The following is a 17,796-nucleotide window of genomic DNA, read 5'->3' on the forward strand; positions in this document are numbered from 1 at the left end:
TTTTTAAACCAACACTGGTTCTGATCATGCGTTGTCTTTCCACAACGATAACATTTGCCAGAACTCACACCCAATTTGTGTGCACTGAGCTCCGGTGACCGTAGCTGCATTACTGCCGTGCCTCTCGCTGCGGCTTCGTGTGCTGCTGCCATAGTGACCGCCTTCTCAAGCGTCAGCTCATTCTCCTCGAGCAGTCGCTTTTGTGTATCCTGTTTAAATAAACCACACACAAATTTGTCTCGAAGTGCCTCTGTCAGTCCCGTTCCAAACTGGCAATATTTCGCTAATTTACGCAATTCCAGCAAATATTCAGCATTGCTTTCATGCTGTAGCTGCCTTCTGTCGTAAAATTTAAATCGTTCCGCTAGCATCAGCGGCGTGGGGTTTAGATGATCTTTCAGGACAGTAACAATCTCATCGAACGTCTTATCCGCCGGTTCATCTGGTGATAACAGGTGTTTCAATTGCCCGTATGTCTTCGCACCCATTAAATTTAATGTTAGAGCTTTATCTTGGTCACGAATTTTATTGCCTTACAATAATTTTTTACTCTTTCAACATATATGGCCCAATCTTCGAGGTCACTATCAAAGGTGCTAATATTCCCGTGTTTAGGCATTGTAGATTTGCAATTTCTCAGATTTTATTTTGTTTACTTGTTATCAAAGATGGCGGCTTCCCGCTCTTGCCGTCGTCCTCCGCCCACAAAATGGCGGTTTTCCCGCGCTTGGCGGTCTTCACCCGTCCCCCGACGCCGTCTCCCTTCAGCCCCCGAGTGCGGCCCTTATCAGCGGATTCGATCGATGGCCCGGCTGCGCCTCGCACTTGAAAGCGGCCCGGCCCTTATCTGCCGATCGCTATCGCCCTATACCTCTCTCTTCCCCAGTCCTGTCTTCTACTCCGGTTCACAAGCTGATGGAGGCTTCAGGGTCCTAATGCCTGTCACTTCCAGTGGGGTGGTGAGTGGTGAGGTTTGAAACCTCTCTTCAACCGCCGTGGAATAACTGCCGCAGGGTAAGAACCTGACTCGTCGCCAGTGTTAAGTCTGTGAATTATTTAGTTAATTAAAACAGACTAATGAGTAACAATAAAAACAGGTCTTTACTGGTTGGAGGTAGGGACTATACTGAATACAAGATTACTGCACAGTGCTTATATACCGGTGTGTTCACCCCCGGTATTACGTCTACAGCAGCCCGAGAAAGTAGTACATCTCTTAAGGTGGAACAGGCTTAAGCTCTCTTAAGGTGGAACAGGTTACATACACAACAGTTATGTTTGTCTATGCATCAAGTTATGTGATGGGTTAGGGTCAGGTTGTCTGGGAGGGAAAGGTATTGCTGCAGTCCAATTGCACTAACACGGTTCCAAGATGGCAGGCCCAGTGGCGGTAAGGTTGATACAACTAATGACTGTCGGTTAAACTTTACCTCAAATCTTTAATCAATTGGATTCAAGACGCAATTCTATGCATTCCTCCAATAGCAATCTTTCAAAGCATTTGAAAGTTCATTTCAACTACATCTTAAAAATGTGGTAACCAGACTTCTTAAGTCAGTACCTGAGGATTTTCAAGTATTCTCTGCACCCCTTTCATGAGGCGAGTAAGGAATGTTGCTCGTTCTGTGTTGCTAAACAGTGACCTCCTCACTGAAGCAAGTTGCGCTAAACAGGAAAGTACCTAGAAAATAATGGTACAATGTGATGAAACACAAGAATAAATTTCAGCAAAGAGTAAACACTTTTCCTATTTGTGTTGCTGTTGAAGCAATTGGATATCTGTAGTGCAATTTATTTTGCAAAATCAAATCTTCAAGCATTCATTCAGTCTGTGCTCATTTATAACCAATTTCCCCGTCACCTTTCCCATGCCATAATGATGAGCTGCATATCATTCCTCATCGGAATTCAGGACCTCCACTCAACTAAACAATAGCAAGAATAGAAAATACTTGTTTATAATTTATGTACGCAGAGATCTCCGTTAACATCACTAATATGACCGTAATACCACTGCTAGCAGGAATCAAATTCCATTTCATCTTCATATAGAACCACTGCCCTGGCCAACATTTCTCCCTCAACTAACACTGCCAAAAGCCGATTAACATATCATTCATCTCATTTGCTATTTGTGGGATTTCCACTCCCTCCCCGCCTCTAAGAAAAGATCAGAGCCAACGTGATCACCTGCCTCATCACTAGAATAGAATACAATTTCATGGCTTTGAAAATGAAAAGCAACAAATGCTTGTACCCTTCACAAAGTTTACCTCCCAAACTTTTTTTTGTGAAGTTTAGTGCCGGGGAGTAGAACACTTTCCACTCCAAGCAGCCAGAATCAGCCAGAATCAGCACCAAGCACGCCAGGTTGTTTACCAGGTCAGGTAAAACATGGTCAGATGAAGAGTAAAGCACCCTTTGCTCTAATCCAACAACGTGCCTCAGCCCCAACTGAGAAAACAACCTCCACAGCACCAGTGTGAGATGTTTCATCCTGTGGCCTCTCTGAGTGAGATTGCCAATTTAGCGTCAAGTTAAGTGGTTTTGTACTATGGGTCCATATTTACAAGGAGCTGGATTCAGACTGCACAAGCTCATTTTACAAGGGGCCTCTTACGGTCAACAGGCAGAGGAAACATTCATCCCATCAGTGTGGGCTGGATTCAAACCCATGTCCCAGAGCTAATTAAATGCTGCTTAACAAAGCTATCATGCTAGCTAAGCAATACAATATGTTTCAAAGAATACAGCCAAATTCATGCAGTAAGACTTACCAGTGGAGAAAGTGAAGGAGGAATGCAATGATAGAGATCAAAAAATAGTTGCAAGGTTGACATATCCAGTAATACTGTAAAATAATTAAAAATGCAAGATAATGTCAAGGAATGGGTTTTAAAACTGATATACCACTTAGTAAGAATGATTATACGATTAAACTTCTAGATTTGTACACGTGCATACTGGTTAGTCACACATTGTACACGAGTGTACTAGTTGGTCACACATTGTACAGATGTGTACTGGTTAGTCACACATTGGTTGGTCATACCACTCGGCTGGACGGAACAATAACATATCAGAATATTTCTTATGTGGCCAGGTACACAAATCACTAAAAGGTAGTGCAAAGGTACAAAAAGTAATCAAAATGCTAATGGAACGTTTATCTTTACTCAAGGGAGTTGGAATACAAAAGGGAGAAAATTATGCTACAGTTGTACAGAGCCTTGGTCAGACCTCATCTGGAGTACTGCGTTCAGTTCTGGGCACCGCACCTCAGGATGGATATATTGGCCTTCGAGGGGGTGCAGCACAGAGTCATCAGAATTATACTGGGGCTTGAAGGGTTAAATCATGAGGACAGGTTGCATAGGCTTGCCTTATATTACATGGCGTTCAGAAAGTTGAGTGGCAATCTGATCAGAGTATAAAGGGATTCGATCGGGTAGATACAGGGAAACTATTTTCTCTGGTGGACGAATCCAGAACAAGGGGGCATAACCTTAAAATTAGAGCTAGGCCGTTTAGGTGTGAAATCAAAAGGCACACTTTCACATAAAGGGTAATGGAAATCTGCACCAAAAGGCTGTAGATGTTGAGTCAACTGAAATTTTCAACACTGAGATCGATAAGATTTTTGTTGGGCAAGAGCATAATGGGATATGGAAGAAAGAAAGAGAGGTACAGATCAGCCACGATCTAACTGAATGGCGGAACAGGCTCGAGGGGCTGATTGGCCTCCTCCTATGCCGATGTTTCTATGTGTCATTTGTCTGTCATGTGCTATGGAAAGAGATGTGATAGTATTGTGGATGCTTTGCCTTAACTATTTAGGGATATAAAGGAGCTCAGAGAGTGGTAACGTCCACGTTGGGTTCATGGAACTCAATTTTAACTTCGAGATGACGAATGTTACATTATTGGAAAAGGAGTTATCGGAATGTAGGTAGATGGGGCTGTGCACAAGGCTAAGGAGGAGAGGTATGGGGACTTCTGGGCTGTGAATTATGCTTGGAGGGGCTCCTATTATATTAGTTTACTGGCAGGTGGGGGGAGAGGGGTTTCTGACAGCTGGTAGATTTTTGATGTCCAGTGTCTCTCCCTCGGTCTACATCTCTTTATCCATTCATCAGGGCATTGCACACCATGCCTGTGGGGTTACAATCTACATCACGTCATTGGGCAACATATGCCAGGAAAGGTACCTATGCTTGTGCCTATGTGGGTGAATGAACCTCTTGAACTGGGTAACTTTCTGGATTACTTGGATGTAGGCAAAATCAAAATACAAAGAGCATGGAAACCCTGTTTGACCGGAGTCGACTACTTGCACTCAGTGATGGGCCCCAATGCCATTACCGATGAAGGGCTAAACCTTGAAACATATCACTTAAACTTGTAATTGCTGTATATATTTTCCTGTACAGAATGCCCTGCAAGTCAGTAAGGAGCAGAATTATGACAAGACCATCAGGAAACTTTAAGAAAAAACAGGGAATGTCAGGGAGTGTTACTCAAATTATTACACAAATATACATAAAAGCCAATTAATCAATCTTCTGCCACAGACAGTAGAGGATAGTGACAGAGCATAAAGACTTTGCATTAACATTTTTGCACCAACTCCAACACTAATGCAAGAGCAAAACAGACAGATTAAGTTTCAGTTCAAAATATATATATTGGCACATCATTCATACCCGAAATTTAAAAGGCGTATTCATCTGAATTCTCTCATGAGGTTGAATATTACGAAGGGGCATTTACACTTTGTCTCCCTTTGTTGGTTTATTTTATCCTTTCAAACATCCGCTCACAGCGAGCCCAGGAGCTGGTATTTTTGTGTCGTCATAAAAGTGCCCTTGATTGACACATTCACCAAAAAGATACAACACCTGTTCTCAGATGCCGCTCAGCAGCAGGGGTTTTAATTTCCCCTCCATTCTCTTCTTTAAGGTAGTGAGTCTTGCTGAGAAACTGGTCCACTGGCAGCAGAGTCTCTGCAGTACCTAGGTCACGTAAGTGTGCCAGGAGAGTGGGGGGGGTGGCGGCGGTTCTAGCCAGGGGAAATTTAGAAAGTTAAAGAGAAAGGACAGGGCCAGGGTAGACAGGGCCATAGTGCAGGGTAGCAATATGGGCAAAGAAAACCAGAGTGCGACAGGAAGGGACAGTGCGTACAAACATAAGAGTGCACCAGCAAATAAGGTCAGAGTAGGGAAAAATTATAAAAAGACAAAATTAAAGGCTCTTTATCTGAATGCACGCAGCATTCGTAATAAGATAGATGAATTGACGGCACAAATAGAAATAAATGGGTATGATCTAATAGCCATCACAGAGACATGGTTGCAATGTGACCAAGGCTGGGAACTGAATATTCAGGGTACTTGACATTTCGGAAGGATAGACAGAAAGGAAAAGGAGGTGGGGTAGCTCTGTTAATAAAGGATGAGATCAGTACAAAAGTGAGAAATGATCTTGGCTCGGAAGTTCCAGAGGTAGAATTAATTTGGGTGGAGGTAAGAAATAGTCTCTCTCTCTCTCAGGCAGTCCCTCAGAACCAAGGATGACTTGCTTCCACATTAAAAATGAGTTCGCAGGTGACTGATGAGTCCAATGTGGGACCTACCGTCTCTGTCACAGGTGGGGCAGATGGTGGTTGAAGGGGTGGGTGGGGTGCTTGGGTTGACGTGCACTCCTTGCGCTGCCTGTGCTTGGCTTCCGCTTGCTCCCGGCGAAGAGACTCGAGGTGCTCGTCGCCTTCCCGGATGCTTCTCCTTCACTTTGGGCCAGGGATTCCCAGGTTTCAGTAGGGATGTTGCACTTTTCAAGGAGGCTTTGAGGGTGTCCTTGAAATGTTTCCTCTGGGGCTCTCTTGCCGTGCCAGAGCTCCGAGTAGAGCGCTTCTTTCGGGAGTCTCGTATCGGACATGTGGACAATGTGACCCGTCCATCGGAGCTTATCGAGCGTGGTCAAAGCTTCGATGCTGGGGATGTTGGCCTGAGCAAGAACACTGACGTTGGTGCGCCTATCCTGCCAATGGATTTGCAGGATCTTCTGGAGGCAGCGTTGGTGGTACCTCTCCAGTGCTTTGAGGTGCCTGCTGTACATGGTCCATGTCTCTGAGGCATACAGCTGGGCAGGTATCACTGCTGCCCTGTAGACCATGAGCTTAGTGCCGGGTTTGAGGTCCTGGTCTTCAAACACTCTCTTCCTCAGGCGACCGAAGGCTGCACTGGCACACTGAAGGCAGTGTTGGACTTCGTCATCGATGTCTGCCCTTGTTGACAGTAGGCTCCCGAGGTATGGAAAGTGGTCCACGTTGTCCAAGGCCTTGTTGTGGATTTTGATAATCGGGGGGCAGCACTGTGTGGCGGGGGCAAGTTGGTAGAGGACCTTTGCCTTACGGATATTTAGTGTAAGGCCCGTGCTCTCGTACGCTTCGGTGAAGGTGTTGGCGATGGTTTGGACTTCGACCTCCGAGTGAGCGCAGATACAAGGGTCGTCTGCATACTGTAATTCGACGACAGAGGATGGGACGACCTTGGACCTGGACTGGAGGTGACGGAGGTTGAACAGTTTCCCGTTTGTTCTGTAAATTAGCTTCACTCCAGTGAAGAGCTTACTGAGGGTGAGATGGAGCATTGCAGCAAGGAAGATCGAGAAGAGCGTTGGTGCGATGACACAGCCTTGCTTGACCCCGGTTCGTACGTGAATTGGGTCTGTGGTGGAACCCTTGGTCAGGATCACGGCTTGCATGTCGTCGTGAAGCAGGCAGAGGATGGTGACAAATATTTGAGGGTTGACAGTGTCGAAGGCCTTTGTGAGATCAAAGGCGGCCATGTACAGCGGTTGGTGCTGTTCCCTGCATTTCTCTTGTAATTGACGTGCGGTGAAGATCATGTCCATTGTGCCCCTTAGTGGGCGGAATCCGCATTGCGACTCTGGGAGGAGCTCTTCGGCCACTGGGAGAAGGTGATTGAGGAGGATTCTTGCGATTACTCTCCCTGTGGCATAGAAACATAGAAGATAGGAGCAGGAGTAGGCCATTCGGCCCCTCGAGCCTGCTCTGCCATTCAATGAGATCATGGCTGATCATCCAAATTCAGTACCCTGTCCCTGCTTTCTCTTTAGCCTTAAGAAATATATCCAACTCCTTCTTGAATATATTTAATGAATTGGTCTCTACTGGCAGGCAGCAGGGAAACTCCGCAGAGAGCTCAGAGAGGGGGTAAGGAAAGCCAACTCCAACGGTACCCTCCTCCTGTCGAAATGCTTAGAACATGGCCTTGTCATAACCAACACTTTGTTCTGTCAGAGACACAAGTACAAGGCTTCATGGCAACACCCTCGCTCCAAGCACTGGCATCTGCTGGACTACATCATTGTCTGAGCGAGGGACCGCAAGGACGTCCGCATCACCCGCGCCATGACAGGAGCTGACGACTGCTGGACAAACCACCGCATAATCCGCTCTGTCATCTCCATCAACGTAGCCCCAAAACAGAGGCGGCAACAGAAACAAGGCCGCAGGAAAATCAACGCTGGAGCACTCAAAGACCCCGCTAAGAAAGCTCTATTCAGCCTGCACCTCACAAACACCCTGATGACTCCCAGTGATGCAGAGACACAGAGTGCCCACGGCGCCTGGTCTGCACTCAAGGCCTCCATACTCAGCACCTGTGAAGAGACGCTCGGTCACTCGACCAGGAAACACCAAGACTGGTTCGACGAGAACAGCCAGGAGATCCAGGAGTTAAGAAGCCGCAAGCACAAGGCATTCCTGATCTGGAAACAGCAACAGAATTCGAGAGCAAGAAAGCAGCACTACAGACGCCTGAAGGCCGAGGTCCAACAAAAAACTCGCAACCTAAAGAACAGATGGTGGGTGGAGAAAGCGCAGGAAATCCAGCAGCTAGCCACGACGTGCGTGGATTCTTTAGCGCAGTCAAGACCATCTACGGCCCAAGCACCCAAGGCCTTACCCCACTGCGGGCCAAGAACAGAGAGGTACTCATCAAGGACAAAGAGGCAGTCAGTGCCCACTGGAAGGAGCACTTCGAAGATCTCCTTAACCGAGACTCTGTCTTCGACGCGAGTGTCCTCAACTCCCGCAGCATGTTACCCGTCGCCATCTCAGCACAACCCCAGCCCGGCATGAGGTTGAAAAGGCCATCCAACAACTGAAGAACAACAAGGCCAAGGCCTCAGGAGCAGATGGAATCCCTGCCGAGGCACTAAAGCATGGCGGAGAAGCACTACTGGCGTAAATTCATGAACTAATTTCGCTTATCTAGAAGGAGGAGGGCATGCCAGGGGATCTCAGAGATGCCATAATTGTGACCATCTTCAAGAAAGGTGACAAGTCCGATTGCGGTAATTACAGAGGAGTTTCCCTGCTGTCTGCCACAGGGAAAGTAATCACAAGAATCCTCAAGAAATAGTAAGGGAAAGAAGGCACTGGTGGGACTAGTCTATAGACCCACTAACTGTAGCTACACTATAGGACAGAGTATAAATCAAGAAATAATGGGGGCTTGTAAGAAAGGTACTGCAATAATCGTGGGCGATTTTAATCTTCATATAGATTGCACAAATCAAATTGGCAAAAGCAGCCTCGAGGACAAGTTCAGAGTGCATTCGGGACAGTTTCTTGGAACAATACGTTGTGGAACCGACCAGGGAACAGGCTACTTTAGATCTGGTAATGTGTAATGAAACAGGATTAATTAGTGATCTCATAGTAAAGGATCCTCTAGGGAAGAGTGATCATAACATGATAGAATTCCAAATTCAGTTTGTAGGTGAGAAACTTGGGTCTGAAACTAGAGTATTAAATATAATAAAGGCAATTACAAAGGTATGAGGAGAGAGTTGGCTAAAGTGGACTGGGAAAATAGATTAGAAGGTAAGATGGTAGAAAAGCAGTGGCAGACATTTAAAGAGATATTTCATGACTTTCAACAAAGATATATTTCAGTGAGAAAGACAGACTCGAAGAGAAGGATGAACCAACCATGGCTAACCAAGGAAGTTAAGGATGGTATCAAATTGAAAGTAAAGGCATACAATGTTGCAAAGATTAGTGGTAGGCCAGAAGATTGGGAAAATTTTAGAAACCAGCAAAGGATGACTAAAAAAATAAGAGGGAGAAAATAGCTTGAGAGTAAACTAGCAAGAAATATAAAAACTGACAATAAGAGCTTCTACAAGTATATAAAAAGGAAGAGAGTAGCTAAAATAAACGTTGGTCCCTTAGGGGACGAGACTGAGGAAATAATAATGGGAAACAAGAAAATAGCAGAGGCATTGAACAAATATTTTGTATCTGTCTTCATAGTAGAGGACACTAAAAACTAATAGTTGAAAATCATGGGGCAAAAGGGAGAGAGGAACTTAAAACAATCACTATCACTAGAGAAAAAGTGCTAGGCAAAATTATGGGTGTAAAGGCTGACAAGTCCCCTGGACCTGATGGCCTGCATCCTAGGGTCTTAAAAGAAGTGGCTACAGAGATAATGGATGCATTGGTTGTAATCTTCCAAAATTTCCTTGACTCTAGAAAAGTCCCTGCGGATTGGAAAACCCCAAAAGTTATTCAAAAAAGGAGGAAGACAGAAAGTAGGAAACTATAGGCCATCAGTCATTGGCAAAATGCTTGAATCCATTATTAAGGAAGTAGTAGCAGGGCATTTAGAAAATCATAATACAATCAAACAGAGTCAACATGGTTTTATGAAAGAGAAATCGTGTTTGGCAAATCTATTAAGAGTTCTTTGAGGAGGTAACGAGCAGGGTGGATAAAGGGAAACCAGTAGATGCAGTGCATTTGGATTTCCAAAAGGCATTCGACAAGGTGTCACGTAAAAGGTTACTGCATAAGATAAGAGCTCATGGTGTTGGGGGTAGATTGACTAGAGGATTGGCTAACTAACAGAAAACAGAGTTAGGATAAATAGGTCATTTTCAGGATGGCAATCTGTAACTAGTGGGGTGCCATAGGGATCAATGCTTGGGCCTCAACTATTTTCAATCTATATTAATGACTTGGATGAAGGAAGCAAGTGTATTGTTGCCAAATTTGCAGGCGATACAAAGATAGGTGGGAAAGCAAGTTGTGAGGAGGACATAAAGAGTCTGCAAAGGAATATAGATAGGTTAAATGAGTGGGCACGAATTTGGCAGATGGAGTATAATGTGGGAAAATGTGAAGTTATCCACTGTGGTAGGAAGAACAGAAAAGAAAAATATTTAAATGGAGAAAGACTACAGAATGCAGCGGTACAGAGCGATTTGGGTATCCTCGTACATGAAACACAAAAAGTTAACATGCAGGTGCAGCAACTAATTAGGAAGGCAAATGGCATGTTGGCCTTTATTTCTAGGGGGATAGAGTATAAAAGTAGGGCAGTCTTGCTACAACTGTATAGGCGCTGGTGAGACCACACCTGCGTACAGTTTTGGTCCCCTTATTTAAGGAGGGATATACTTGCACTGGAGGCAATTCAGAGAACGTTCACGAGGTTGATTGTCTTATGAGGAAAGGCTGAGCCTATACTCACTGGAGTTTAGAAGAATGAGAAGTGATCTTATTGAAACATATAAGATTCTGAGGGGGTTCGACAGGGTAAATGCTGAGAGGATGTTTCATCTCATCAGGAAATCTAGAACGAGGGGGCACTGTCTCAGAATAAAGGGTTGCCCACTTAAGATGGAGATGAGGAGGAATTTCTTCTCTGAGGGTCGTGCATCTTTGGAATTCTCTACCTCAGAGAGCTGTGGAAGCCGAGTTGTTGAATATATTCGAGGCTGAGACAGACAGATTTTTGAGCAACAGGTGAGCCAAAGGTTATGGGGAGCGGGCAGGAAAGTGGAGTTGAGGTCAAAATTGTTGTGTCTGTGTGTTGATAGAGACACTGAAGACAGGAGTTGGTTTCATAGGCGTTTACTAAACAAAGTCTGGAGGGGAACTAACTGATACAACACAATATACAGGCTTATATAGCCCGAGTGGCCATTACCGGCATTACAGTACACCTGGGGCTCTTAAAGGCACATACACTACAATTCCTCCCCTTTTAGCCAACCAGTACATAATATTTTAAGTAATTATTAATTACATGTTACAAGAAAAATAATCTACACATTGCTGCAGTTAATTAATTATAAGTCAGTCTCTCTGGAGGCTTCCTGACTCGGTCCGGATAACGCCTCGGTGGTGTAGTCGTTTCTGGTGGTGTAGTAGGTTCTTTTGGCAAGGCTGATTCGGCTTGAATGCCAGTGTCGGGTTCATCGGGTTCCAGTATCACCGGATCGGAGGTAGATATGGGTATCTCTACTTCATCGTTAGGCGTATAGAGTTGTGGTGTAGGTTGTCCCTTTTCGGATGACTCTATGATTTGGTCAGCATGGCGTCTTATTATGCTTTCTCCGATGTCCACGGTATACATCAGTGGTCCTAGTCGTGTGCAGATAGTTCCAGGCTGCCATTTCTCGGTACGGTAGTCCCGGGCCAAAACTTGTTGACCTATCTGGAAGGTTCTAGTTGGCCTTTCATTCATGCCTTGAAATTGCCGGTTCTCCACGTCCCTTCTGATGTTGGGCTTGATCAAATCCAGCCGGCATCTTAGGCTTCTATTGAAGAACATCATGGCGGGAGTTTGGTTTGTAACCATATGTGTTGCATTCCTGTATGCGAACAAGAAGTTATCCACCTTGTGCTGAAGTTTTATGTCTTCATTACCCATGGCCTTTATGGCCTTCTTGAAGGTCTGGACAAACCTTTCAGCCAATCCATTGGTGGCGGGATGGTATGGGGCGGACGTGTAGTGCTTAACCCCATTGTTTTTTTAAGAACTTCCTGAATTCTTCGGACACAAATTGCGGTCCATTATCAGAACAGATCTGTTCCGGCAGCCCATTCCTGGCAAATATGGTCCTTAATAATGTGATGGTTTTTTCCGTGGTGGTGGAGGACATCTTTATTACCTCCGGCCACTTGGAGTGTGCATCAACCGCGATTAAGAACATTGAGTCCACAAAATGGACCAGTAAAGTCGATGTGTACCCTTTGCCAGGGAGATGAGGGCCACTCCCATGGATGTAGAGGGGCTTGGGGTGGAGCGTTTTGGACCTTCTGGCATCCTAGGCAGCTCTTGGTCATTTCTTCGATGTCTCCATCGATACCTGGCCACCATACAAACGCCCTGGCTAGGTTCTTCATTTTCACTCCACCCAGATGCCCCTCGTGAAGCTCCTTTAGAACTTTATCCTGGAGTTTGGGTGGAATCACCACTCTGGATCCACACATCAAGGTTCCTCGGCACACTGACAGCTGTTCTCTTCTTTGCGAGAATGCTGGCAACAGTGGTTCGCCATGTGCTGGCCATCCCTTCACTGTTAAATCGTAGACTCGTGAGAGAGTCGGGTCATTTCTAGTTTCCCTTTCAATGGCAGAATTTGTTACTGGTAGACATTCGACTATGGTAGAGTGGAAAATCTCCACTGGGTCTACGGTAGGTGCTTCTTCTACCGTTGGCAACGGTAGGCGCGATAACCCGTCAGCATTCCCATGCTGTTTTGATCCTTTGTATTCTATGTTGTATTGGTGTGCCCCTAGAAAAAGGGACCACCTCTGTAGCCTTTGCGCTGTCATAATGGGAACACCCTTTTTAGGGTTGAATATGGAGATGAGGGGTTGATGGTCAGTCAACAAGGTAAATTTTTGTCCGTGTAGGTAATGGTTGAATTTCTTCACTCCCCATACCAGGCTGAGTGCTTCCCTGTCGATTTGGGCATAGTTACGCTCAGCTGAGTTCAATGAGCGTGACGCAAAAGCTATCGGCCGTTCCGAGCCATCAGGGAATTTATGCGATAATACTGCTCCTACGCCGTAAGGGGATGCATCGCACGCCAGTCTGATTGGCAGTGATGGGTTGTAATGAGCCAAAACTTCTTTGGACGTGATTAAGTCTTTGCATTTATGGAAGGCACGTTTACAGTCTTCGCTCCATTTCCAAATTACTCCTGTTTGTAGCAGTTCATTAAGAGGGTGTAGAAGAGTTGATAAGTTCGGTAAAAATTTATGATAGTAATTTATTAATCCCAGGAACGACCTTAATTGTGAAACATTTTCAGGTGCTGGGGCTTTTATGACCGCTTCAATTTTTTCAGGTGACTTATGCAACCCTTCCTTATTAATTATGTGGCCACAATATGGTATTTGATTTTGGAAAAATTCGCACTTGGGGCGATTTGCTCGTAGGCCCCATTCTCTCAGCCTAGTGAGCACCTGCTCCAAATTGGCAAGGTGCTCGTTGTCGTTTTCTCCTGTTACAAGGATGTCGTCTAGGTAGCATTGAGTCCCCGGAATCCCTTGGAGGACTTGCTCCATAGCTCTTTGCCAGATAGCTGGAGTGGATGCTACTCCGAAAACCAGTCGATTGTACTGGTACAGACCTTTGTGTGTATTTATCGTGAGATATTTTTTTAGAGGCCTCTTCAACCTCCATCTGTAGATATGCCTGTGCCAAGTCAATTTTGGTGAAACGTTTCCCTCCGGATAGTGAGGCGAAAATATCTTCTATCCTCGGAAGAGGATACTGTACCGTGTGAAGGACCGGGTTTACCATCACCTTGAAGTCTCCACAGATGCGAATTTTTCTCTGTTCTTCAGATTTATCATTATTCAATGCTTTCTTCATGACTGGAACGATGGGTGTTGCCCACTTGCTCCAATCTATTTTGGATAATACGCCTGCCTTTTCCAAATTCTCCAGCTCTGCCTTGACTGCTGGACGAATTGCGTATGGCACCGGTCTTGCCTTAAAAAACTTGGGAATTGCTGCATCTTCCACTTTTATTGAGGCGGTGATGCCTTTCAAGGTTCCTAGTTTCTCTTGAAACACTTCTTTCGCGTTGGCCAAGATGTCTTTTAATCGTTCAGGTATGACGTCATCGTCATTTTTTTTCTTACTTGTCACCGTCAGTGCCTGAATGGAGTGCCAGTCTAAACGTATTTTCCTGATCCATTCACGTCCCAACAGCGGTGGACCACCATCTTGTAGAATGTATAAATACAACTTTTGTATTTCCTTGCCGTTGTATACAACAGGCACCCTTATTTTTCCTTTCGGGTATACTTTCTGCCCCGTATATGTTTTCAAGATAATGGAGGTGTCTTTTAAAGGTATATGCGGAAATGGCCGCTCGTAATCCCGTCGATCCTGTATCTAGCTCCATTTTAACTGGGGACCCTGCTATCGTGAGGGTAACCCAAATGGTCTGGTAATCATCTTTGGCAATTACATTATGTAATTTGAGACAGCTTAGTCTCTTGTTTTCGGAGTCGCTATCGCTCTTCTGGTCTTCGGAGCTACTGTCCGTCATCATTTGTACCTTTCTGTACTTTTCTTTATTGATTTTTTTTTTCCTGTCTGTGGATTTTTTTTGTCCAGATCGGCATACCCGTGCAATGTGTCCAATCTTTCCGCATTGCCTGCATGCTTTGTCCTTGAACCAGCAGTCCCTCTGGTCATGGGTGGATCTGCCGCAGCGATAACATCTCTCGAAACCCTGTGTCATTTCATGGGTGCCGAAGTCCTGTGTCTTTTGTTGTATCTCTGCAGCTCCTCTTGCGGCTGCTTCGTATGATACAGCCATACTGAAAGCCTTGTCCAGTGTTAAATCTTTTTCAGAAAGCAGCCTTTTCTGTGTTCCTTCACTTAAGAGACCGCAGACGAATTTGTCTCGAAGATAATCTGCTAGTCCTGCCCCGAATTGGCAGTGTTTTGATAGCTTTCTTAATTCGGTGAGGTAATCAGCGTTACTTTCATTCTTGTGTTGATTTCTCTTGAAGAATTTGAATCGTTCCGCTATCAGCAGCGGTGTTGGGTTTAAGTGCTCCTGTAGGGTATCAACAATTTCTTTAAAATTCTTGTCCTTTGGTTTGGCTGGAGTGATTAAATTTAGTAACAGCCCGTATGTCTTTGCGCCCGTTAGGTTTAGTAGTACTGAAGCTTTATTTTCATCTTCTATTCCATTTGCGGTGCAATATACCTCCACTCTTTCCACATATGTGGTCCAATCCTCTATCTCGTTATCAAAAGCATCAATATTGCCAGACTTAGGCATCCTAGAAATAAAATGGCGCTTCCCTCGCTTTTCTGCAGAAAAGATATGGTGCTTCCCCGCCGCTGCTGCCGATGACAACGCTGTTTCCCGCAGTTTCCGTTCTTTTTATTTATTTATTTACAGTTGGAGACTCGTTCCCGCCGGACTCTCTCTCTAGGTCTGAACGCCGACCTGCTTGCAGCGCCGGCCGTCTCCCGAGTGCTCCCTCCCCGTCTGTTACTGCTTGCCTCCGCTTTCGCTGCTTGGCCTAGCTGTAGAGCCAGCCGCTGGAGCCCCAGCCCGACGCCCAGGAAGGATTATCGCAGTACCTGCCACCAGCTTGGCTAGCTGGTGAAACTACAGCTTTTTCTTTTTCTTGATTTTTCTTCAACTTCGGACGCCAGAGGAATCGATGTCCTTGAGGTGCTGCCGAATTGCAGGTTAGTCCGTTTCCAATTCGTCGCCACTGTTGTGTCTGTGTGTTGATAGAGACACTGAAGACAGGAGTTGGTTTCATAGGTGTTTACTAAACAAAGTCTGGAGGGGAACTAACTGATACAACACAATATACAGGCTTATATAGCCCGAGTGGCCATTACCGGCATTACAGTACACCTGGGGCTCTTAAAGGCACATACACTACAAAAATAATCTCACTAAATGGCGGAGCAGGCTCGAGGGGCCGAATGGCCTGCTCCTGCTCCTATTTCTTATGTTCTTATGTCAGTCAGTATCAGCAGGTACAGAATCATAGAATCCTACAGCACAGAAGGTGGTCATTTGGTCCATTGTGCCTGTGCTGGCTCTTTGAAAGAGCGTTCCAATTAGTTCCACTACCCAGCTTTCTTCCCATAACCCTGCAAACTAGTCCTCTTCAAGTACATGTCCAGTTGCCCTTTGAAAGATACTATGGAATCTGATTTTACCATACTTTTAGGTAGTGCGTTCCAGATCTTAACAACACTTTGTGTGAAGAAATTTCTCCTCATTTCCTCTCTAGTTCTTTTGCCAATTATTTTAAATCTATAAACTCTGGTTACTGACCCACTTGCCAGAGAAAATAGTTTCTTCTTACTTGCTCTATCAAAACCCTTCATAACTTTGAATACCTCTATTATGTCTCCCCTTAAGCTTCTCTGCTCTAAAGCGAACAATCTCAGCTTCTCCAATCTCTCCACATAACTGAACTCCCTCATCCCTGGTAAACCTCCTCTGTGCCCTCTCCAGGGCCTTGACATCCGTCCTAAAGGGTGATGCCCAGAATTGTACACAATACTCCAGCGGAGGCCTAACCAGTGATTTGTAAAAGTTTGGCATGACTTCCTTGTTTTTGTATTCAATGCCCCTATTTACAAAGCCAAGTATCCTTTTATGCTTTTTTAACTGCCTCATCAACTTGGTTGCCACCTTCAAGGATTTGTGAACGTGCACCCCAGGTCCCTCTGCTCTTGCAAACCCCTCAAAATAGCACCATTTGAAAAAGGGTTAGACCCGAAACGTTGACTCTAATTTCTCTCCACGGATGTTGCCTGGCCTGCTGAGTTTTTCCAGCATTTTCTGTTGTTATTTCGGATTTCCAGCATCTGCAGTATTTTGCTATCGTACCATTTAGATTATACAGCCTCTCCATGTTGTTTCTCCCAAAGTGCATCACTTCACACTTATCCACCTTAAATTGCATCTGCCATGTGTCTGCCTATTTCACCAGTCTGTCTATGTTCTCCTGAAGTCTGCTACTACAGGAAACTTTCTGATATCCGGCACTGACGGGACCGAGTTGCTGCCGTAACATCAAAAGTGCCGGACATACCATAGTTAGTGTTTAAACATACGAAACTGAGAAGCTCCGTGTGAATCAACAAACCCTGTTGTTTAGCAACAGCTTCAAAACAGTCGGCTGCAGCTGCAAGCGTCTGTAGCTGAAGCTGTTGCTATAGCTACAGACCTTGCAGTGCTTGACTGGGAAAAAAAGAGCAACCAGAACTAAAAAAACATATAGAAAACTGTTGTGTCTGTCAGTAGTAAGACACAAGACTGCAGGAGAACGGTACAACAGGTGTTTACTCAACGTGGCTCACTCTGGAACTGAACTGTACAGATTACTACTCAATGCTATATACAGGTGTGGTCATTGCCGGTACTACAGTATACATGAGCTGTAAAAAGTAGTTCCCCCCCTTAAAGGTATATACATTACAATTCCTCCCCTTTTAGATTAACAGTACCATAACACTCATTTAACAATTAAATATCAAACTAATTACAATTAACACTTTTAACATACGTTAGCTGAAAATAGTCCATTTATATATTCAGTCTTTGGGGAGGCTTTCTGATCCTATCTGGATAGCGCCTTTCCCGAGTGTCTCGCTCTTGGTGCGGAGGCGATTCTGGCACCCTGTCGTCGGTTGGGTCATCAGCTTCCGATGCTACTGTTTCTGGGGTAGATGCGACCTGTACGTCGGGTTCCTCACCAGGTACGTATGGGCGAGGCATGGGGTCGACTTGTTCCTGTGACTCTAGGATCTGGTCAGCATGGTGTCTCACGATGTTCTCCCCAACGTCCACTGTGTACATTAGTGGGCCCTGCCGTGTGCATATCGTTCCTGGCTGCCATTTTTCTGTTCGGTAGTCGCGGGCCAAGACTGGTTGCCCTACATTGAAGCTCCTTGTTGGTTTCTC

General features: G+C 45.2%; 1 protein-coding gene across 1 annotated transcript in view; it reads right to left on the reverse strand.

Annotated features, from left to right (window-relative positions):
- The window catches only part of LOC147113758 (ran-binding protein 17-like), an 815,149-nt gene that overhangs the window by 762,442 nt on the left and 34,911 nt on the right, over positions 1–17,796 (reverse strand). The window contains exons 4-5 of the mRNA XM_085995069.1: positions 2,778–2,851; positions 1,562–1,681 (exon numbers count right to left, since the gene is read on the reverse strand). Coding sequence (XP_085851195.1) covers positions 1,562–1,681; positions 2,778–2,851 — 194 coding nt within the window. The remainder of the gene's footprint in view (positions 1–1,561; positions 1,682–2,777; positions 2,852–17,796) is intronic.

Source organism: Somniosus microcephalus, chromosome 8 (genome assembly GCF_052327205.1).
Source record: "Somniosus microcephalus isolate GS21.2 chromosome 8, FLI_Smic_1.0, whole genome shotgun sequence".
Taxonomy (NCBI): domain Eukaryota; kingdom Metazoa; phylum Chordata; class Chondrichthyes; order Squaliformes; family Somniosidae; genus Somniosus; species Somniosus microcephalus.